Source organism: Python bivittatus, unplaced genomic scaffold, assembly GCF_059951505.1.
Source record: "Python bivittatus isolate LINGU-HERP-01145 unplaced genomic scaffold, Pbiv_v1 ctg000840_np1212, whole genome shotgun sequence".
Lineage (NCBI taxonomy): Eukaryota > Metazoa > Chordata > Lepidosauria > Squamata > Pythonidae > Python > Python bivittatus.
Genome location: NW_028277113.1, coordinates 23,014,006 through 23,038,845, shown reverse-complemented (window position 1 = coordinate 23,038,845; position 24,840 = coordinate 23,014,006). Strand labels below are relative to the sequence as shown.

Here is a 24,840-nt window from a genome sequence, read left to right as displayed (position 1 = left end):
AAATACAGTAAAGTAAATCTATATTTTCTAGTTACTTATTATCTATTGTGTAGAATCTTGGGGTTCAATCTAGAGTTTAATGCTATATTTCAATGTACAATTCAAATTAAGTCACACTGTTGGGGCAGCATACAAAATTGTGAAATGAATTGTATTGACTCCATTTTAGTCTTTGATATTAATATTGATATAGCCTTTGATATATTGAAGATATAGAATATCTTTGATATTCTAGTACTTAACAAACAGTTGCAAAATGACAGTGATGTGTAGATTGCTAATGGATACATATTGTCTTGTGCTGACTGCTGAGGACAGAAATGGAATCGTGGTTTTTAAAGGAGAAAACATGCCCAAGGGCACTGTGTTCTGAGGGGAGAAGCACAGTCTCTAAATAAGTTAATAAAAATAAACAAGGTAGAGGAGCTGCTTGCAGGAAAACATTGGTGCAAAAGATGAAGGCATTTTCACTTACATTCACATTTCTTATTTCTAAATAACTGAATGAAGCTGCTTTAGAGAAGCTTCTAAGAATGTATTTACTTTTAATGAAAGGATTCTTAGATTCACAAGTCTAGTGTGATAAAATACTATGTTAGGTTACAATACAGAGCATGGATTGAAAGGAAAATATAGTACAATTGACACTATAATATCAGATTCATAGAATAGCATTAACAAGCTATCAGAACAGGGAACTTTTTTCCTACCCATTCTGTTGTGAGGTCAGCTGCAGAGAAGGTTTTGTTTTGTTTTTTGACATTGCAACCAAGCATTAAGAAGATGATACCATTATGCGGCAATGGTCTATGTGTTTTGCTTCTGTATGCTAGAATGATGTATTCCAACTTTTGAGCAAAAAAACTTAGTTTTGAGCTAAACACTTAGCTTAAGTTGCATTTTCTTTGCTTGTCTGTGAAAACAGAGTTACAAATCTGGGTTAAAAAAGCAGGAGGCTTTCACGTTTCCTAGCTTGCTTTGTTCTGTCTCTGTCTCTCTCTGCCTCGCCTACTTTACTGGGCTGTACAGGGTATGGTGGGAGGGAAAGAATATATGCAGCTCTGAGCTTCTTTAGAGGGAAAGCAGGTTAGAAATATAATTAAAAAAAATACCCAGAGGGTGGAGTACATTACCCTGGGGGTAATTTACTATATACCTGGCTAAATCGGGGTGCCCTCTCTGTCACCTCAGCCCAAAATGAGGAGGAAAGGAAAGGAACAGCGTTTAGGGACGAGGCAGAACCTTTCTCATCATTTCCACCCGATCCCTGGATGGGCTGAGTCCAGGCGGGGAAAGCGGCAGCGTTTCCTGGAGGGACAGCAGAGGCCGGAGTTTTACTCCCTGTATGCGGGTGCGGGGAACGTGGGAAGCCGACCTGGACCGTCACCTGATTTTGCTGCCAGAGTTCGCGACACGTCAGGCGGGCTGAGGGAGGAGCGTGAAAGTGGGAAAAATGAGGAGAAAAGGCAGCGAGGGCGCCAGCCAACGCACGCCGGCTGCTGCTGGACAGTCGCTGCCTCAGTGCCCGGGTAGCTCCGCTTGCGCTCGCTCGCTCCGCGTTCCGCTGCGGGGGCCAGGAAGGCGGGAAAGGGGAGCAGCAAAAGCGCCCGGCTTTGGTGAACCGGAGGCGGTGGGAGGATTCCTCTGAATCTTTGGCTCAGGATTCTGACCCATGGGCGGCGTCTAAGGTCTGGCGTTCGGCCCCAGAAAAGGCAAGAGTCTTTCCTTTCCACGCTCAGCCTTGCTCCCTCCTTCTCTGGGCTCCGGCTGCGGGAAGTTTCCCATTGCTAAGGAGCAGCAGGGAAGGGACGGACTGAAATGAAGGACAGCGTGGTTGTGGGAAAGCAACAGCCTTGGGCGCGCGTGGAGCTCCTTTGAAAAGCGAGGACCGCTGGCTTGTTTTTCCCCTTTCCTCCTCTGAGCGGGGGACAAGGGGGGCGGGCGAGAAGGGGAGAGGGTGCTCAGCCTCCGGATTTTGCTCGCTGAGTTAGAGAGGGAGAGCCGACAGGTTCGGAAGGGCATCCTTTGGTGGGAGCGACGCGGGAGCGGGTCTGGCAGGCTACCGCCGTGCCTTTAGAGTTTTATTTTCCAGGCAGCGCAGACCATGGCCGCAGAAGCACCTGCCGCTTCCAGCGACATGAATCAGACCTGGGGCTTGCCCTGGCCGGATTTCAACGCCTCCAGGTCCTCCTTTCATCGGCACTCAGAGAAGAAGGCCAGCTTCCTCTCCGAAATTGGCATTGAGAACTTTATCACCTTGATTGCCTTTGGCCTCATTTTCACCCTGGGAGTGATGGGCAACTCTTTGGTCATCACGGTGCTGGCCAGGAGTAAGCCAGGCAAGCCCCGCAGCACCACCAACATTTTTGTGCTCAACTTGAGCATTGCTGACTTGGCCTACTTACTCTTCTGCATTCCTTTCCAGTCTACTGTGTACATGCTGCCCAACTGGGCGTTGGGTACCTTCATTTGCAAGTTTATCCACTACTTCTTCACTGTCTCCATGTTGGTCAGCATATTCACCCTGTCAGCTATGTCCGTGGACCGCTATGTGGCCATTGTGCATTCCCGGCGCTCCTCATCCTTGCGGGTGTCCCGTAATGCTCTGCTGGGGGTAGGGATCATCTGGCTTCTCTCTATTGCCATGGCTTCCCCTGTGGCTCACCATCAGCGCATTGTCCACCAAGAATTCCTTAACCAGACCTACTGCTGGGAAGTGTGGCCCAATCTCCAGCACAAGAAAGTGTATGTGCTCTGTACCTTCATCTTCGGATATTTGCTACCTCTGCTGCTCATCTCCTTTTGCTATGCTAAGGTAAGTGAGGTTAGTAAGGACAGAGGTTCTATCAACCAAATGTGTGAGATAGCCTCTCTCATGATCGTGGGAACTTGGTACAGCAGAAAGCATCAGTAATTTACCCAGTGTCTGAATACAGTGATAATGTGGACATATGCAGCTTGTACCTTACCTCTAATGGTGCTCCTTGCTGTTTTCTTCATGTGATGTACATATGACACTATAGCAGATAACAAAGGCTTATCTGAATAGGTTGAGAGAGGGTGGTACAAGTGCTGTTCAGTTCCAGTGCATAATCTTATGCAGGATACAAATATAACTGTATATTGAACACCATGACTAGAGTAAAGTTACATTTGCAGATGTTCTGTTGAGCATATAATAATTCAGATGTATAGATGCTTAAGGAAGTTATAGATGAAGTAATCTTGAGGATGTTTTGGAGCAGGAGTTCTCAAATTTCATAGTACCTTGCTCCCCCAAAATGATAAAGGAATTTGTGTAAAGTTCTCCCCTTGAATTAAAACTAATGAGTTCATTACAGTTAGGATTGAACAAGAAATAAATATAGTACTTACTTTTAATACTTAAATGTTAATCTATACATGAGCGAGGTTGTTAAACTTTGTAGTATCATAGCTGCCCATTGGGGCTTGTGCATACAAAGCAAGAAGCAGAGCTCAGAGCAAGTTTGGGCACTGCTCCCGCTCTGCCTGTGTTAGGTTAATCAGGGTTGTTTGTTTTTTTAATGACCTCCCTTTAAGTTGTTCATGAATCTTTGTTTTTCTGAATCATCTACTAGGGATTGACAAAAAGTAAGGGGTTCTTGAAATCTATCTCAGAGTTGCCATCTGTGGCTAAATGAATGTAATACTGACTGAAGTTAATTCAACATTATTACTGCTATTCTCCATTAGGTTTGGTAAAGTATGAGTTGTAGTGACACCAAGAAAGCCAGCAGCTCTATGTGACTATAATGCTGCATCACAGAAACCAGTTAAAAATCTGCTATTGATTTTAATGTTCAGGTTAGGAAACAGTCGCCTGAAGAACTCATCTGAATATCTGATTGAGAGAGAGAGAATCAATAGGAATTGTGAGAACTCAAGAGAATGAGTCATTACCTTTAAAATTCCATATACTTACTCTGATGATTCACTTTCTGTGAATCTTGATTCTTGTGCTCTTGAATATGGAACAATTCAAACAGCTATTTTGCTGGAATTTAGTACTTGTTGCTGACATGCAAATAAGTTAACACTTATAATTACAGCTCTTAATATTGGTAATTTAGCTTTGAACAAAGTTTCTTTCAACTGCATAATGAAAATTCATTAATTTTGGAATAATCATAATTACTTTAACTTAGAATTTCTGTACTTCTTAGTTTTCCAATGAAACAAAATACTTGAATACCATGTGCATGTTCTGAATGTCCGGCTGCATTAAACAGAAAATCTGAATCGCTGGATGACTGGAAAGTTTAAAAAATAAAATAGGAGAAATATTCCATTTTAAACACCAGAAATATCAGAACATTCTTTTTGGGGGGAAGGAGAAATGTGCACAGCTTTTTAATGGAGAATAAAGCAGTGGGACTCTGCTGCTGACCCTATCTACAGTTTATGTAGCAATGAGTCTATGTTAGCATTTAGCACAGAAGTCTGCAAAGTTTTCCTTATGTAGCTGCCTGCTCTGTGTGTGGATAGCAAGAAGCATGGCTAATGGTATCATGCCAGGATGTTGAGAGTGATTCTTCTCAACATACATATATAGGGGGAATGCTTGAATGGAACCAAATATTGTTCTATATCCTGTTTCTGAAGAGATATTTATATTTAAGTAATGGTCACTGAGATAAAACTGTTGGTACCCAATGTATAACTTTTGAGGGGGAATTCCATGCACACACCTTTATGAATTGGGTTCTTGGTGTTCTCTGAGCTTGGCTGGAAAATAACCAAGCTTTGAGATCACCAAGAACTCAACAGTTCCTCCCAGAGGTACATATATTATTTACTATTGGATACCTTTACATGCTAGAAGGTAGTATTAAAGGAGAATTATCTGATTAGCACAGCATAAGCCCATAGTTGTTGACTCAATATTTGTCACCAGTACAGCCTGTTGACAGCCTTTAGTCACCTTTTCCATCTTACAATATCTGTAAAGGCTTGAGATATCAGTAATAATAGAAGAAAATAATTTGAATCTTAGATATTTCCCTTTAAATTCTTCTATAAAAACCAATCTCCACCTTCCTTCTCAGCAAATAAGAAGTCTTGTGAAAGACCGGCACAACAGCTACTGAATTATTTTTAGATAACATTACTACTACTTGCAATTTCATGGAATGGAATGCTCCGCATTAGTGCTTGCTTTGCCTATTCTCCTTTTATTTGCTGGCACAAGATATCCCATAGTTCCCAATTACACAATTCTACAATTATGCACATGTCATTTGGCCACAAAAGTTTTTCTTCAGTATCCATGTCTTAATGTAGCTATTTTGAATTAATTGAAGGGGAAAGGAAAATAACTTCCGGGCTGTCTTCGGCTTTTCTGTCTGAACATCCAGAATTGTTACTAATCTCAGTTAGTGATAAGCAATGAAAGGTTGATAACTATACCAGTAGTAATTTGTTTATTGTAAGAGAGAATAAATTTAATCACTACCATAAGGGTGGAAAAAAACTTTTTAAAATCCATTAAAATAACGTTTAAAAAAAAATCTAGGAAAAAGAACCAGATATAAATTTGTATAAAAAGTTTTTTTTTGCTTTTACCCAGAAACAAAAGGAACTATATTCTTAGTAATTAATTGTTCTATTCCATTCAGCCCATGAAATATCTCATAAGAAACTACTTCTTAAAGATAAATGTGGGATATCTTTAACTTTTATCATTAGGTAAAGCATAAAGTATAGGTGGTGACCATCACAGCCAGTGGACGCTGATGGAAAGTGGAATTGTAGTAGCAGAATTTCTCCACTTCCCCTTAATTCTATCATCATTCCCAAAGATGATGACCTGTTGATTGTCACATCTAAGTGTCCTCTTCTAACCCATCACAGACAATGCCATTAGAAGAGACAGCTGCATGTCAGCCTCATCTGTTGAACAGTGATGTCTTCATTATTGCATTTGAGTGGGCAGTGAGGTGTCAAAAGGTGAACAAGTAGGAGTAAGGTATGGGACATAACTATATTTAAATTTTATTAGTTTGCATGATAATTTTATCATGAAAACTAATAAGAGTAGAAATGCATAGAACAACATTAAAAGATTAACAAGCCACAAAATTCATAAGCTTAGCCATTAAGGAGAAAAAAGAAAGGAGGAGGAAGGAGAAGACCTGGAAATTGTTATAAATAGAACTTTAGTCACCAGTCACATTGTTTGAAAGTCATTTTCTTTCTCCTTTTGTTTTTTGTTTTTAAAAGGATTAATTCAGATCTTAACCAACAACACATATCAACATCCATTGCTGAAAATCAGGTGCAAAGCTATCTTTCCAGATTTGTATAATAATTGTTTTACCCAACCCTCTGGCCTGAAAAATTGCAGTTGTAGATATGTTGATAAATTCCATATACTGTGGTGGTAGCTAAGAAGATATGCAGACTTAATGCAGAACAGTTGATCCAGAATCACAGTCCAATAATCCAATTAGTCTCAGCCCCTGATGCAACAGTAATAAGAAATGACCAAACCATATAGGACAATGTTCCAGTTCCAGGGTAACATTTCTAACAGCAGGGTGATTACAACCAACTCTTATTAAATATCCTCCGAAGTGTCCAGTATATATGAAGTAAACTTTTAATTGTATTAACCTCATTTTAATGTCATAAAAAATTGATTTCATGTTGTGTATTGATTTTTCACTTGTCCTGTTGACCTTGTTATAAAATGAATAGCTAATATTAATTTCCTCAATTTCAGTTTCATAGAAAGAATGGCTTAGGAAGTAGAAATAATTCCACCGGAATTTCTCTCTACAATGGAGGTAGAACAGCAGTTGCATCTGGACAAAGAAAAATAAATTAGATATGCTTAAGTAGAATATATAGCCCAGAGGTAAATCAAACTCATTTGACCATTCTGCAAAAGTTTTAAATTCAATTTCTGCAGAGCTAAGTTGACCCAATGTAATTATGTTATGAGAGGACGGGTTATTCACTGCCTTCCCAAAACCTGATTTTACCACTCCTTTTAAACTGGATGATAATATATGCTTTTCTTAAGTAAATAGCTAAAGTAAAGTATTGGGTAAAGTGTTTTCATAAATACTATAGTGGCATTGAAACTAATCCTGCAGAAAGCAGGTTGAAGTTATACTTCCAAAATTCCCAGTATTACTTCCGATATTATTTGGGTACAGATAACAGTTTTGAAATAGACCCCAAAGAGGAGTTAATTCTGAAATTCCTTATTCCAAATAGTAACCAAAGCTGGATAAATGCCTAATGAAAAATCTGAAAGTGTAGGATATGGCCAATTATAAATATGAAAGTTACATCCACCTTTTTAAACAGGTATTTGTAATTAACAGAATGAAAATTACATCTTGCAAGAAATCCTTACCAGTAAATATATTCAGTTTCTGATAATTTGCTTAAAAATTATCAGAACAAGGCCTCTCAAAATATAAACCAACTTTGGAATTAGTATTCATTTTAGTGTGATTTGTCTTACTTCAAATACTAAAGGAGAGTTTTAGACCATCTATCTAAATCCTATTTCATCTGTGCCAATGTGGGATAATTTAGAATAATCCTAGAAATTCTTATCTCAAGACAAATATAACCTAAAACATGGCATGATATGTGATTCTTGGATCTCATGCATTTTCTGTCATGCATCTCATCTTTGATGACTTATGCTGTGCATTCCTGTTCCACTGCTGATTTCTCTCTACCTGTCACATAATGGATTCAGACATTTGTTCTATCTGATGGCAACTAATTTATGAGTCCTCAGAGCAGCAATTTTTGATACAGGTAACATTGCAGAGAACTCTGGCAGAGGATCTGGAATGTAGAGGGTTAATGTTTAGGGAACATGAGATAGAGTTGCGTGTTGACAGGTGCTTGGTACTTCTTTGTAAAGTATCTAGTCTGCAGGGTAAGTGGACATGCTGGTTCTATACCCTGAGTTGCAGAACTACTAGCAGCAGGTACTTCTGATCTCTGCTGTAGCTTTCCAAGGTTTAGAGCCGTGCTAATATCTTCTGAGAGAATCCAGGGCATGGACATGATCAGGGGCATAGTTAAATGGGTCTGGCACTCCATTGCCAAGCATTTGTACCCAGAGCTACTGTATGTGGCTTATTTCTCCAACCTATTGATATTACGATGGCTGTCACAGAGTTGCTCCTCCATCCTGAGGTCCATCATATTTCTAGGACCCTGATTATCTTCTGCTTCCAAGTGTCCTCCACTAGCACTTGAGGGGCTCACGGGTAAGGTCACCTGCTTTCATCAAAGTCCCCCCCCCCAAAAAGAAGTTGATCACAAGCAGACACAATACGGGTATCCCGCACACCACATTTTTAAAAGCTTGGGAGGAATGCCATCCTTGGTGGATTTTATCCAGTAAATAAATGAGTAGCTTGTTGCCAACCTGTGAACTCCATAAATTTATAATAAGTCTTACTGTATCTATTGGAACTTCCTAGTAATAGTTTTTACAATTACAGTATTTTATTACTTTTTTTTTCTTATAGTACTCTTCCTCCCAGAGGAGCCTTACAAAGTTTGCAATATAACAATAAAAAAGTCACATTGAAACTTACAATGATTAAAACAATAACATTAAATTAAAGCTCATATTTAAAGAACAGGGGAAAAAAATAGCAGGCAGTGTAAAAGACAGGGTAGTATTGTTCCACCCCAAGAATTAATACCAGAAACCCTCTGAGTTGGACAGACATTTTTTCTGTATTTCTGAAAGAAGATACCATGGATCCCACTTGATCATTCCTCCAGATAAAGTCTATAATTTGTTCACTGACTGAGAAGGCCATAGTTCTGATCACTACAGTTCCACAAGAGAGAACCCATCACAGTTCCCCTCACTTGAGGTCAGCCACAACCAGCTCAGATCTAATCAGGTAGTTATCATTAACACTATTTCATAGCCGATTGGACATATCTCCGAATCTAGGTAGAGAGTATACCTTGCAATCTGTTGGGCCTATCATGACCTGGGATTCTCTAGGATTTTCCAGAGATTGCCTCTGCCAGCTCAGGCAGGGAAGATGTAGGGCAGCAGGATGGATGATACATCAACAAGATCTCTGTTCTATCTGATCTAATACTGCATAAAAGTCCTCAGAGGCAGCTTCCAGATGGACAGGTTTCCTAAGCACAATTTATATATGCTTACCTTAAACATAATTTTCAGTGCAGAGAAATCCCAATTTCAGTAAGGAATATACAAGATGATGATTGGACTTTCATGCACTTTTCATTTACAGCTTGATTGTTTTCTTTTTGAAGTGAATTTCTGAAGTGAATGTGTGGATGTCAGTTTAGGGCATGTCTGTGCACTGTTATTAAATTGTAGTTTATTAAGAAGATTTGCTGTTTAATTATGTGTAAAATTTTTAACAGGCCTATAAAAATGTTGAAATGAACCAGTAGCCAATTTTATTTATTTGCTAGGTTTATATGGTACCTTTCCTTCAGAAATAACTTCAGCTGGCGAGCACCATGCACTCAACTATTTTGGCCTAAAAATAATTTTAGCAACTAGCTTATAGTTGCCGTCCGCTTCTGGTTCCAGGGTAATTTTTTTCAAGAAAGGCACACTTTATTTATTTATTTATATTTAAAATTAATGCCTCTTTCAAAATAATTGGTACTATCTCCTTTCAAAGAGAAATTTATAACCCCTTAGCCCTAACCAGGAATATCACTGGGGACATGAGAAAGTCGAAACACTGCTCCTTTCCCATTTTTTTACATCATTTTCTTTTTAGTTTGCTCTACCATTCTTTCTCTAGATTTAACTGGAGTAATCAGGACATTTTTTATGTAGGCCTTCCTTTCTAGTAGCTAGAATGCTTGAAGTGTATCAATCTTCAGTAGGGCCTCCTAGCACAGCAGGGTTTTAGTAACTTTGCAAAGAGGTCTGTTTCCAATGTTAACTAATAAAGAGAGGTGGATGGCAAAACTGGCAATTTGGGAATAGCTCTGTATGGCACCTTTTATTTCCCAAGTCTCAATAAAGCCAAATAAAGAGACTTGAGACGAGGCTTCTTTAAGATAACAGATGTATATTGATCAAGACACAGCTGGGTGACCCCAATCAACACATTAACAAAAGATGTTGATGAAATCACACCTCACAAAACAAACATCAGAGGCTTTATAGACATTTAAATCTGTAATCAGATAGTACATCCCCTCATACCCATACAAGGGATTTTTGGGACGGTCTGAGCAAGTGAAAGGTGGTTCTTAGGAAGGTAAACTTAAATGTAACTTTTTCTTCTGGTTACCAAGGGAATGGCATACAAGATTTTTCTTATCTCTCTCTAGAATGTAGGGCCCCACAACTGTTGCAAACTTGGTACAACAAACAGCTTGTACTCAGCTAATTGCTTATTCGAAGACAATCGGGCATTCAGCAAAGAGATAAGGGGGAAGAAACCAGTGCTCTTTACAAAGCAAAAGCAAGTTAACCCTTTAGAAATAAAATAGAGTGCACTGTTACAGGTATGGTTATACATTATGTGAAGCATATATATACTATATATATATAAAATATAAAATTGTGTATATATAGAATATAAAATTGTGTATCAAAATAATGCCCGTCAGCTCTAAATCTGAAAGCCTTTTTACACTGAGGTGAATTTTTTTCAACTGGGAAAAATAGCTGAATTTACCTCAATCACCAATTTTCTTGATTCTCTGAACCAGTCTATTTTTTCCTCTGTTATAGGGCAAGCAATGATAAATTATTTGGTGCTGCTGTTAGCAGTGTTTTAAAAAAAACAAAAAACTGTTTCTATCCAGCAGTGAGGGACAGATGAGTGGCAAAAGTTTGAATTCTGTTTTTCCTGGGGATGGTCTTCAATTATTTTCCTTTCTAGGCAGCTACTGTTGAATGAATGAATGGATAAATAAATGAATATGGATGGATAGATGGATGAATGGATGGATGGATGGTTAGTTAGATAGATAAATAGATCTGGAAGTGAATTATTTGGGCCCCAATCCAACTAAAACGTAATCCTGATTAAGTCCTATTGAAATTTATGAGGCTTAAATCAGTTTCATTTAATTTATCCTATTGATTCCAGAAGGGTTAATTTACTAGCTATATTTAAATCATATGCTGAACAAATTCATAAGCGGTTATCTAAAAGCATGGGTGACATTACTTGTGAGACACTGCTTTATCTCTTAGCCAGACCAATTTTGGCAAGCTGCATTAATTTAATATATCATCATATTGTCTGTAATGTATTATTCAGATATATTTATGATAAATTTACTGTAGTATTTAAATACTAATTAGGCAATTTATATACAATTCATTATCTTACATTTTTCCAGAGATAAAAATATTTTATATGTATGCTTACTTATTCTTGACTCTGAAAACATCATTGTACAGTTGTCCCCTATTCATTCATTGATTCATAACTTAAATGAACAATTTCAAAACTTCTAGAAAAATCAGTTTTTAAAGGCAGCTCTTAGTTTGAATACTGCAGTGATAGAGGAGGATAAACTCAATAATGAAAATAAGCAGAGAACTGGATCCAAAGAACTCCATATAAGAACAAAATACAGTTGGCTAGATATGAGGAAATAATAGATTTTTCCTAGGCGGTTGCCCTTGGAAATGTTATGGTATTATACCACATTTTGTGCTGAAAACTTTTAGAGCTGGGTACAATCTCTGTGTACTCAATGCATGAACAGAAGCTACTGTGCCCAGTACAATATAGCTAATGGCAGTAATGAAATGGTAAGAAATAGCACAACATATAAATCATGTCCAATACATAAATGTTTATAACAAGAATAATTCTGAATAATGGTTCTGTCATTTTAAAAAACTTGTTGACTTTACAGATTAAAAAAAAATCAATAATTTAAAATAATTAATTGGAAAATATTATTAATGGCATGGAGCACTATATTCTTTTTTTATCTTACTACCAAGAAAAATATTTATGTTTCCTAACAATTCCAACACTTTTCCCCCCTAGTTTATATATTTTTCATACTCAACACTCCAGTAATAAAGTTTTATTACATTACAAAGCACATTGAAACAAGCGGTTGGATCTCAAGAAGCACTTTTTTAAATGGAATAATTTTCTCTATTAAAGGCATGTACCTTCTAATGGAAGACTCTCCATAATGAAACTTGTACTAGTCCCATGTATGAAAATACCATATGGAAATAGTTCTCAATTTTTCACTGTCTTACATTCCTAAATTCAAACAGTAGGAGAAAAGCAAGTATTGAAATATTTTGTTATATTGGTTTATGATGTCCCACAGTAAGACGTATCTAAGTTATCTCTGTATATTTTAATTTAAAAAAAAAACTAAGGTCAACAAAGGAATATATTAACTCTGCTCTCAGGAAAGGATAAAAGTCTAAATAAGTAGTACAAATAAACTGCTATCTATCATACATTTATAGAAAAAAATTCTGTAAGAAGGACTTTTCCCTAAAACATAAAAATTTGAAAAAAAAATTAATGGTTAGTGGTGAGAGTAAAGTATGGAAAATTAATGTGGTGATCCTACAAAATCTATAGGAATTATATCAGTGTATTATTTCTTAATTTTCTGTAATAACCATTCTTTTATGCATGCAGGATAGAAGCCTCTTCTGTCAACTCAGAAGAATTCAAGTTTTTCTGGTTCTCCAACAGCACAGTCTTACATAAATCTACTTGGATATAAATCCTATAGGGTTCAAGGCATGTATTCTCAGAATTACAGCTTTATGCTCTTGTACATATGTTGTACATAATAGACGATCATAACACATCGCATTATTTATTTCTAGCAGCCAATTACCCGTTTCACACTAACAGAAAACCTGTATCTGTTCTTAATGCCAGGATTTCTAGTTCAAGTGAATAAAAATACTGTAGAACGTTTTTGCATAACTATATGCACCTTTCCCTCACCATTAATACCCACAATAAGTTACCCTTTCCTTACCTTTAAGTAATCATAGCCAACTGACACACATTTGTGAATAGGGTTAAGCTTATAGATGTGAGATGTGGATTGGGGCTGTCTTTTTTAAAAGCGATACAATTAAAAAAAAATTCAAAACAGAAAAAATATCAGTCTGATCTTATCTCACTGGAAAAGTAAGAGATCTGAATGGGTCTCTTATATAATGCTTCACTTTTATTCTGAACTAAAACATTTATTGGATAACCTTAAACTGTTTGTATAAGCACAATGTTTTTTTTAAAAAATAAAGTGGTAAATGAGTCAAAGCTACTTAGTCTATCATACTAACCATAATTAGGTTGCTGTGAAACATTTGCACTATGCATTATCCTCAAGTAAATATAAATAGCACTGCATCTCTATATGCAATAAAATGATTTAAATAAACTTAATTAATGTTAATAAGTTTGTTTTAGTTGATTTTAATGGATGCTATTTATATTATCTATATTATCTTTAACTATGGATAACATGTACATAATCTTATATTTAGGATGAAACCAGCTTTCTCTGTATCTATTTTTATACTATTGTGAGTTGTGAAAAATGCATTAATTCTATTGCTTATCACATTTGCAAATGTCTGTTTTCTCACATTTTCTAACATTAAAGCATTTGAAAGCATTCTGAGTGGAGGCAAAAGTCACCCGCATATTCTATTTTTGCCCTTCAAGTACAAAACTTGTTCTCAATGTTGCTTCTTTGAGAAGCAAAGTTGAAGCTTCCAGTTTTTATGCATAATACATAATAATTTGCTCACTTGGGCATTGTGGTATATTGTTATTTAACATAATAGTCTTCACCAATTTATCTCCATCCAGATGTTCCAAACTACAATTCTCATTAGATTCACCCAACTTGGGAGCTTAGAAGGGCTGCTGAGTAGAACATAGTGGTACATTTATAAGTAAAATACTGTTGTTCAGATTGGTAATTGCATGTTTTCCTGGGGTATTAGTTTGCTGCAGCCTAGCCACAGTAGTTCAGTGGCTACTCTGCAGAGGAAGGACCATCTCTTTAACTTCATCCTCAGCTTCCCCAAAACCCAAGGAACCTATAGGTTTATCTGGAAGCTGGGTGACACCTTTCTATCTCAGGTGACTAGAAAATCAATGAAACAATGTAATTGCACTTACTAAATAAATTAAGCAAAGTCAAGTCAATAATAATTAAAAAACCACTTTCCTGCTCAGTTTTGAACCAGCAGCCTCTGGGTTATATAAAAAGAGTTTTACTGAGTATTCTACTATTATAATAAAAATTAAAAAGCCCTTAGAAACAGATGTAGTAGCAAGGAATTTTTTTTTAAAAAAAGCTTTTTGTTAGGCTTGCATACATGTGGATTTTGATAATCTTGCATATATAAATTTAATTTAACTTTGTATGTATGTATGTGTTATCTGTATCTATTTTTTTTATGTGTGTATGTATAAATGTGTGTGTGTGTGTGCATACCCATACAAATACTGATGTCCAGGAAAGGCTATCCACGGAAAGGAAAGGTTTTGGCAATCACGTTTTGGAAGAAAAAAGTAGGAGGGCATAGCAGCAAGGAAATTGTTTAATGGGAGAGAATATGGTAGCCTGAAGTCTGGGCTGAATAGCTGCAAGCTGATGCCAGACTGAACAGGATTTTCTTCAACTAGCTTAAAGTCAAGCTGATGTGCACATAGAGCAGGAGCAACTTATATGGTAAGCGCATATATGCCCTTAATGTGAGCAGGCAAGCCAGATGGTGAATAGCAGTCACCTGTTACAACTATTGCAATTTCATGGTGTGACTGTTTGAGGTAAGACCCCAATTAAAATATGTGATTTATTTACCGATTTACTGATTTGATAAATTATGATTTATAATGAAATTGTTTGCAACCAAGAGTTCATTTTTTTCAATAGATTTTTGCAAACCATGTGTTTCAAACATTATTTTTCTATATTTGAGGAGAATTAATATATTTAGCAAGTTAGAAGTTACAGTTGTGGAATATGTTAAACATTTCTTCTGTGAAAATCAATTAGTACATATTTTAAAGAAAATGCCAAATAGTACAAATAAACTGATCATATGAAAGGTGCTTATATCTTTTCAGGTCCTCAATCATCTTCATAAGAAGCTGAGGAACATATCAAAGAAGTCAGAAGCATCCAAGAAGAAGGTAAACAGCCTTTCTTAGTCCAAAATCTATAGCAGAGGAACATCTTTATTAAGTTAATTAAAGTGTCACAAAATAATTTGCAGGTGTTTGAGTTCCTTTCATTACAATATGATAAACAAAGCAAAAAAAAAAAAAAGAGGAGGAAAAATGGCTGGTACTGAAGCCATGGAGGTGGCAGTGAAAATTAGAGTGGGAATGAGGTAACAGGTAACAGACATTAAGCTTTACCAGCTTTCTGATAGTTTCAGGGTATACTAGAATTCTTGAAATGAAAGTCAACATTGATCCCTCATTTTAAAAACTATAACACATGGCTGTTGTCCTAATAAGTTTCCATCCTTAAATGACACACACATTTTAATCAGTACATACTTCCTTTCTCACACACATACCCACACACTCTTATTGAATAACTTTGGAGGTAATTTTAGGCAATTTTAGGCAATAAAGTAATAAAAAATAATATTTTATGTAATAGAATAATATAAAAGAACATATTAACATATAACTATTATAATTACTGTATTCAGATATTTTTGGATCCATATCATGAAAATTAGAGCTTGATTTTGCAAAATCCATTACCGAACAATCGTAAACATATCTACTTAGATGAAAATCACACTGAGTTCATTGAGATTTACCATCACTGATATATTTAGGCTTGCAGACTACCATTTTCCTAATAGTTACTGTGAAATAAATTTACTTCTTTTAGTTTACTTGTAGGTCAACATATATAGCATTGTACTGCTTCAAAGGGTTACGTTATTTCATATGTAACTCTTAAATGACATTTTTCTGACAGATTGTATTTATTAAATGACATTGCACAATGTACTAGTTTAAATTAAAATTTATATTTAATCATTTAAATATACCAGAAGGTTTATTATACCCTATTAGTTTTTTCTCATTACCAAAGGCTAAATGAAACCCACAAACTTATTTAAAAAAAAATACCTTACAATAAAGGATAACAGTTACCAGGTTATCTTAGAAAATACAATAATCCATTTTGATTATACCTTTATTTATAACATATCACTGGAACAGTCAAACATTTTCCAATAGATGCTGACATTTTCTAACATAAACTAAAAATGTCCTTGCCTTGTGAGCCCTATACAGTATTCTAAAAAGAGCATTGTGTAATAAAGGAACAGCCACTTAAAGAAACTCTCCATAGGAAAAAAGACCTCCAATTCTTCTTAAAATATCCTTTCATTTGTTTTTTTTCCCCTTTATGTTGTGATGTTCTATGTTTATTTGCTGAATACATGCAGACCCCAAAAATTAAATAATTAAGCATCAAGAAACACTAAAATGGAATTGAAGAATTCTACCTACACAGATCATTATTAAAGTTGCTTTGAGATAAGTTCTATTTCTGTCACATCCACTTTCTGGGAAATGAAGTACATGAAGAGCTGCCTGGAGTGCCATTGGAGGAAGACAAAAAGTAGATCCGATTCAGCATGAATAGCAGCCCACAGCAGAGATTATACTGTGGTGATAAGGACAGAAAGATATTCTTATTACTCCACCCTTATTGCCTCTGCCAGTAGCTGCCCAATGGCCCTATTTAGGGCAATGTCCCTCCTGGGAAAGAACAGGCTATGGGATCCTCTCCAGGACTCTTGTACAGGATATTGCTATTTGGCAGATATTGAATATTCAAAACCTGGTTGTTCTCCCAGGCCTTGGGGACAGGGTGATTGTAGTTTTGTCTGTTTTGTGTTAGTCTTGTTTTGAATACTTTGCTCTTCTGGTCAGCATTATCTTTTATATGTTTATATATACAGTATATATATTGGTTTCTAATTGTAAGCTTCTCAGAGTCACTTGGGAGTTGGACAGACTATAAAATAAAACAGACAGACAAAGTGGATAGGGTACTTTAATGTACAATTCAGAAATAAGTCATGCTTAATTCTTTAGGGCTTACTCACAGATATATTGTGTACAATATAACTCTTTGCTGATAATTACCCCATGATCCACCAATATTAAATTAAAACTAGAATAATACAAATGGCTGAAATCTTGCAAAATCAGTTAAATTCAGAAGATTTTAGTGAACTCACATGGGACTTCATCAATTTTGCACAAGATCTTCCATGAGATTTTAATGCTGAAGTTCTTGCAAGATTTGGGGTGGTATAGCCAGAATCTTGCAAGATTTAGCAATCTTGTGAGGAGGTGGGTGATTGCACTGAGAAGATTGCTAACACTTGTATATCATTGTACACTTTGGGTTTTTTTTATAACAGCAGCTTAACCAAAGGCAAAACAAGCCAAGAGTAAGGAGCTCAGCAAGCTTTTCAGTAATGAATTGATGTGCTTACTCACAAAATCATTTACTCATGAGCACATTTCACAGCCTGGCTTTGATGTGTAAACATAAATGGTTTTAAAATGTATTTGGTGTTTGGTGAAATTATTCTTCATATATTTTACTTTTTAAGGAAAATCTATAAAATTACATTAAATAAACAAGAGCAACTGTGTAGAAGTTCATTGGTTGCAAACCATATCAATAATGGTATAATGACTTCTGAGCTATAACAGAATAAGATGTTGCAAGAGATTTTCAGCCTATTATATACAATTACTACTGTCCAAGGGCTCATTTCTCATTATTTTAAATTGTCATTAGTTATATCAAAGATAGTTTGGTTGGAACATATATGCCTCAAGAGTTTTTAAAAAGGATAAATGAAAGATGCCTATAAATTAAGTTATGTAAACGATCTATCTTTTGCTTCAGCTAGGTTTGTGGACAGAAAGAGTTATGGCTCACTATTATCAGCAGATGATATAGTAAAAGCTGATTTTTTAAAAAAAAACCTAAGTAAAAATAGTGAGAATCAGAGCCTTTTAGATGAAGACAAATTATACTTTTTATTCAATTCTATGCTGATACCAACTGCCAATTCAGATAGCCTATGAAAAATTGATCAATTGCTTATCATATGACAAATCTTGAATATACAAGAAAACAAAATGTTCTCGTTACCTTATAAATGAGCAATGAGATCTCCACAGAATTATCATTGGTAAAATACATATTTAATTCACTGTATGTTTTTGTTTTCTTTGAATTTCTTCCTAGTACATAAGTGAGGAATCTGAAAAATGGGCATCCTCAGAAATGGGTTTGAAGTTTTCTATTTTCCATTTTTCCCTCTGCTTTTAAAAAAGAAGGATTGGAATTTTTCTTGTTTTTTATTTTTTTTTAATCTATTTTAAAACATACTAAAATTGGTATCTTTTTCTTGGTTTTTGGTGCAGTTGAGTGGCAAAATGGATGCCATAAGCTACAAGTCATGAGGAACCTACTGTATTTTATCTCTTTACCCCATCAAGCTTCCCTCCCTTTTATTTTTGCCCTTTCTATGCCATTGATTTCATGACAACCCCTAGCCAGACTCCACATGGGTTTCAGAGGCCAAAATGGGTAGCGCTTAGCATTAAGAAAGTTAGATATCTGTACAGTATAGGTTGCCAACCAAGTCCTGCTCTTTATTTTTTTCTGGTTAGACTGACATGTGGCTAGCTGGTCACTTAATTGGAAATACCAAAATTCTTACTTGGCAAACTATCTTCCCTGTTTCTTAAATTTTGGTTTCTTTGTATTCAAGAGACAGTTACCTTCATAGGCATCTGACTTAGAGATTTCTGGACCAGTGGCTAGCATAACTGGGTCTGAAATCTCTTCAGAGTCACTTGAGATCCAGAGGTCTACAGGGGACTTTGAGTTAAAGGTTTTGACAAGGTTAATATTGAAAGTTCAGCATGCCAATGGATAATTAGAAGGCACTCCTAAGGATATAACTCAAATGGCTCTTAAGTGTTTTTAGGATTGCTATCTATGGATTTGAAGGGGTAAATGCTCATCATAAAATAATCCTTTGGTCTTATTAAACCTATTGAGCCACTGTCTAAAATACTGGATGATTTGGTGTGCTTGCACACATCCTTTCTATTTTCATTGCTTTTAAGGTGCATTAGTTATTTGTACAACTCAGTTGTGTGGCAGCCTTTTCACAGTACTTCCTTTTCCCTCTTTTAGACAGCTCAAACTGTCCTCGTGGTTGTAGTGGTTTTTGGAATATCCTGGCTGCCGCATCATGTTGTCCACCTCTGGGCTGAATTTGGGGATTTCCCCCTGACTCAAGCTTCATTTGTCTTCAGAGTAACAGCACACTGCCTGGCTTATAGTAATTCTTCAGTGAATCCTATTATATATGCATTCCTTTCTGAGAATTTTAGGAAGGCCTACAAGCAAGTGTTTGAATGCCAGATTGGTCACAACTCACCTCTGAATGAAGTTAAAGATAATAAGAGTAATATCGACACACCACCATCTACCAATTCTACACATGTTTGAAGAATAAATGTCTTTGGCTATTGTGCTGCAGTTTCATATGGATGGACTTGCTTCAGCTGCTTTTATTTAAAAAATGCAGTTTCCAAACAGAGCCAGTATTTCAAGGTTTGCATTGGTAATTGGTATCCAACTTATTGAAGTTCTGTTTATTTTGTAGTTGGAAGGAATAAGTAAATCTGGTTCATAAACAAAATGCTTTAATACACTTCTTTCTGAAAGAATTTTGAATGAGAGTGGTTTTTTAAAAATTATACCAGAAGTTGAATAAGATTAATGTATAATTCATCTTGCTATAATGTATTTATTTTATGCTCAGCTCAATTTTATCTCCTATACAAATTTATTAATATAAATCATTTAAGCCGTTATTTCCCAGTACGTACATTTCAGTTTGTCCCAAATGAAATGGAATTCAAATTGAACCAGAGGCATTTAAATCAGTGAATGGGAGTATCCTCCTATTATTTTCATAGATTGTGGAATGACCCTATGTAATTAATCACAGTTAGATAATGGTTGCAGTTCAATATAAGAGTGTCTATTCATGAAACTTTCTTCCATGGTTGTTATACATGGTAAGGAAGATCAGAGTATCTTCTAGGCATATAAATTGATTAGGATAATTAAAGAACAACACATAGATGTGTTTTCTCTGGTGCAAGGGGCAGCTTTTGGAAATTGGCACATGGTAATGGCATACACATACCTTATCAGCCTACCTACCTGAATGTGTATCCACATTTTAATATTATAGTTGTTACTATTTTTAAGTACAATGTATAGTATAACTCTTGCATAACATCAATTTGAAGAGACACATTTTTAGATTTTAAGGAAAGAATTTTAAAAGTAATGGGTATTCTAATTTATATTCTGCAGTCTTAAATAATTTCATGCACAGGAGACAGTTTGCTTATTTATTTAAACAGTTCTGTAACTTGGATCCATGTTAACTATTTATTTTTCTGGTTTGTGAGTAGAGTTGATTTCAAACTATTTTTTTTCTTGTACCTGATATTTGCATAAACTGTATAATAGCAGAGATACAAAACATGGGTTATTAATGATAATTGCAAAAAAGGTGGTAAAGCACATATGTTTCATATGCATTTTTAGAGAAGGATTAGAATAAGCAATGAGTTGATAGCTGTTTTCATTCAGTACCTACTAGTTACTACCACTTCTAAGTGTATCTGACAAAGGCACAGGATACATTCCTGTACATTCTGTGATAGACTGTTAAAAAAAAGAACAGTTATAATGGAAAACTGACCCTATCAAGTATTTTAAAAAAAATATGCTTACCTTTACTTTCAAGAAGTCTAGATTTCACATCTGCTTTATGGAGCTGACATGTTGAATGAGGGAGCACACTGTACATTGTTGCATATTACAAAATGCTTTTTCTCCATTTTGGTCAGTTCCTTGGATCTGATCATTTTGAAACAAATGGTCAAAATGTTCCAAAGATTGTAGAACAGTAGTGATAACAGGTCATATGCTGGAAGCCCAACTGTAGCAAGGGTGAGATAGTAACAGGCAGCGTTAGAAAGGAAAGATGTAAAACTGAAAATACAGGTAGTCCTCACTTAATGGCTGCCTCATTCAGCAACCGCTTGAAATCATAACAGTGCTGAAAAAGTAACTTTACAGCCAGTGCCTGCAATTATGTCCTTCGCAGCATCCCTCAGTCATGTGATTGCCATTACAGTCAGTATGTGTTGTCCTGTGCCTGGTCTATGGTTTTTCTTTTTTTCCCCTTTGCAGTGTGGAGAGATTGGAGAGGAAGGAATTACAAGAGATAAGCAGGCACACAATGGAGAATACACATCAAAAGGAATGCAGCAGTGTTGGCAGCCCCAAGCATGGTTGGGGCTGTGAGCTGTGAGCATACTACTCAAACAGCCCAGTGTATTCCCCATTGTGTACCTGCTTACTCTCTTGTAATCCCTTCCCTTGCTTTCTGCAGGGGAGAGGGAAAAAAAAGTGATTTCCACTAATCTCAAATGGAGAGATTAGATAGGAAGGGATTACACGAGAATAAGCAGGCACAGAATGGGGAATACACTGGGCTGTTTGCATAGTATGGTTGCAGCCACAGTGCCAGGGCATTGTTTTTTATTTGTATTCCCCATTTTGTGCCTGCTTACTCTCTTGTAATTCCTCTCTAATGAATATAAATACAAGCAATTATTACCTTCTTGATAATTATCCCAGCTCCCAGGTGAGCATTCCAAAGGATAGGGGAGTTGGGAAAAGGAAAGCACAGTCATGGTCACGTAATTTCCTACTTAGCGACCACTTTGTTTAACGACAGAGCTGCTGGTCCCAATTGTAGTTGCTAAGCAAGGACTACCGTATAGTCCTTGCATTTGCACATTACTTTTACTCATAGCCGATAGATGATAGCTAGCTAGCTAACTAGATATAGACAGATTTCCTTCATTCCTTCCCATGTAAGCTCTTATATCCAGATGAAATATTTTAGCTAATTAATAATCTAAATGAAATATTGTAATTCACTGTAAATTTTACAAATTCTAAGTCACAACTGATATAGAATGAAAGCTATTTTCTGTAATTTTGACATATGTATAAATTAAATGTGCAAAGGCATAGAAACTGAGGTTCACAAACTTGTGAAGGCTTTAATTAAAGGGAACAGCTGAAAATAATGAAGGAAATATAAACAGATGTAGATGGAATTTGAACCAAATTAACTTTCACAATAACCTGCTTTATTAGACCATAAAAATGGATTTGAAAGAAAACCCCTCCTTTAATTTTACACAAACTTTGAGTTGGTCCAAGAAGATAGCATTCTTGAGAAACACATTTGTTATTCTATGTTCTTTTCAGAATCATTTATATTGATTTTGGAACTCTATTAATTCAAAATGCAGTGTCTTTCTTATTTGAACATTGGAAAGATGTCTAACAATTAATTAGGCAATCAAGCAATTGATAATACATGTTTACTCAGCATTATTATGTCTTTTACTAATTAGATATGTCTTTCTCTGTTAATGTCAATAGATAGGGATTGTTGCATGTCACTGGTGCACCATTCCTACCCACCTCAATCATGGCATAGATGGGTTCCTCACTGATGCATATTTATTGATTAGGAAAGACTGTATTCTTGCTGATATATCCACCTGATCTGGAAGGAGGCTTGTCAGGAAAAGCAATTAAGCACAGTGGCTATGTTAGATTTTAGAGTGAGGTAAAACATCTTTAGCATGCTAGAGTCTTTTTTTTTTTTTTTAAGTGACTTAGCAGATATTTTCTACATTTCCCATACTCTCATTTCTCTTCAGATTGATCATATCCCATTTTTCTCAAGGACTCTGTGAGAAGCTGTAATGTTAGGTACTCAACATTACTTCATTATTGTACTCTACCAGTCAACCATCAGTGTCCAATGATAAATGGGTGCAGCAGAAGACACTTTGACTTTAATCCTTTCAAATCTGTGTCCCATACTGTTTTTCTCCTAATGCTTGATATTGCATTAGTTTAATGTTCCATATATCCTTTAATTTAATCGTGAGAATGTCTCAACAAACACCTGTGGAACAGATTGTTGATGCTATCTTATGGAGGCATTAAGACAAAGGTCTTTTTAAAAGGGAGACCACAGTTAGGTTCATAAAAACTTTCCAGAAATAAATAAATATATAAGTACACATGCCAGTTTAAAGGTGTTAATTAGGAAGAACTCTATATTCCTGAAAGCAAAATTCTTTGCCACCTTGAATAATTCAAATCATTCAAGTGAAAGAAATTGCCTATTTATGAGTATTACTCTCTTTTGGATAGCTACAAAACAATATTTTTCACAGTTGTGCATCTCATAACTTGAAGAAAGAAGCATCGCTAACGTAACAAATAAATGAGCGGAAATGAATGCTGCAAAGACTGAATTTAGTTCAGAGCTGTGCATAAATATCACATAGCAATGACTTTAAACAGATTACATCAGTTGTTTAATTTCTTGTGTGGTATTTTTCCATTTAAAAGTTGCATATGCATTTCAATACCTAATTGTATAACACAAAATATAAACGCTGCTTGATACTGCATGGATGTCTTAATATTACTTCTATTTATAATGCCTCAGGCATTTTTCTGAGTTTTTAAATTACTTATGTTAATGGGAGTCATATGCAAAGCTCTGCGATTATACATCTTTCTGCATCATCTTAGTGCTTTAAAATTTCTTGGCCTATGTGTATATTTGTACAAAAGTAGAATAGGAAGCAATTCTCCTACACCAATGATATAAAATTTCTTTGTCAAGCTTGAATCCTGGAGACTTCATATACATATAGGATTTTTTCCCCTGAACAACAGTACAGAAGTGCTTTACCTCTATGCCCTTCTAGATTCTTTATTTTTATTTTTTTTACTTCCCAGTATATTCTACAGGTCTGGTGTTCCCTGGTAGTCTACTATTAACATGGCCCAACATTACTAGTGTCCAGGTTTAGGTAAGGTAAGTCTGATGATGCAATTCAAACTTAGCCAATCAGAGCAACAATAATTTCATTTGCACCACTAAGCACTGAAATTAGTGCTTCTACACCAAAGCTCTAGCATTCTAGCTTTACATCTATGATGCATGACAACTGCCCACTGCGTACATACTAGAGTATCTGTTTCTGCAAAAGATTGATGGATAAATGTGATGAACATTGTCTTAAGCTGAAATTCCAAATTGTTCTGACTTTTTAAAGTACAATAATAGTGTAAATGTGTCCTGCTGTACCGTTTGTAGAAGTTTCTGCTTCCAAGAGCAAGAGAAATAAATAGTATCCATCAAATCGCATTGTAGTGGCATCATTGATAATAAGGTAAGTAAAATGAACGCAATAGCTAAGACATATTAAAAAAGTAATTACTGTATATCTGATGATGTGCGTCATGACATAAATTGGTATTTGACAGATACTTACCCTTACCTGTCTTTCACATGCCTTTTGAAAGTCACATACCTCTTTCTCCCTTTTTGCCTGATGTAATGCATAAATGCATGAATGCAGCTCTTCTTTTTTCTATTGTCCTTCCATCATGTGTTAAACTAATCCCCGTTTCAGAATACGTCTTATCATGCTTAACATTTATTCATCATTCTTTGAACTACCACTTACCTGCTTCCAATTCTGTTTTTATTCAACTCTATTCCTCTCTATCAATGTATTTTTAATCTTCCATTTCATAGTAATGTCAAACACACAAATACATACAGAGAGACAGACAGACGGA

At 35.7% G+C, this 24,840-nt stretch overlaps 2 protein-coding genes across 3 annotated transcripts in view; one reads left to right on the top strand and one right to left on the bottom strand.

Annotated features, from left to right (window-relative positions):
- The window catches only part of MBP (myelin basic protein), a 235,349-nt gene extending 210,960 nt beyond the window's left edge, over positions 1 to 24,389 (bottom strand). For both annotated transcript variants that reach the window (XM_088130987.1, XM_088130990.1), the window contains exon 1: positions 20,878 to 24,389. The gene's annotated coding sequence lies outside the window, so the exon portion shown is untranslated. The remainder of the gene's footprint in view (positions 1 to 20,877) is intronic.
- Positions 791 to 20,883, top strand: GALR1 (galanin receptor 1). The gene is made up of 3 exons (XM_007421759.3): positions 791 to 2,815; positions 15,114 to 15,179; positions 19,255 to 20,883. The coding sequence occupies exons 1-3, from the start codon at positions 2,105 to 2,107 to the stop codon at positions 19,570 to 19,572; spliced, it is 1,095 nt and encodes a 364-aa protein (XP_007421821.1). The 5' UTR covers positions 791 to 2,104; the 3' UTR covers positions 19,573 to 20,883.
- Positions 24,390 to 24,840: the final 451 nt, after the last annotated feature.

Bases quoted from the DNA above. Each gene is read 5' to 3' on its own strand.
- GALR1 (XM_007421759.3), top strand. From the start codon at position 2,105: ATGGCCGCAGAAGCACCTGCCGCTTCCAGCGACATGAATCAGACCTGG. The intron at 2,816-15,113 runs GTAAGTGAGGTT...ATATCTTTTCAG, and splicing joins TCTCCTTTTGCTATGCTAAG to GTCCTCAATCATCTTCATAA. The intron at 15,180-19,254 runs GTAAACAGCCTT...TCCCTCTTTTAG, and splicing joins CAGAAGCATCCAAGAAGAAG to ACAGCTCAAACTGTCCTCGT.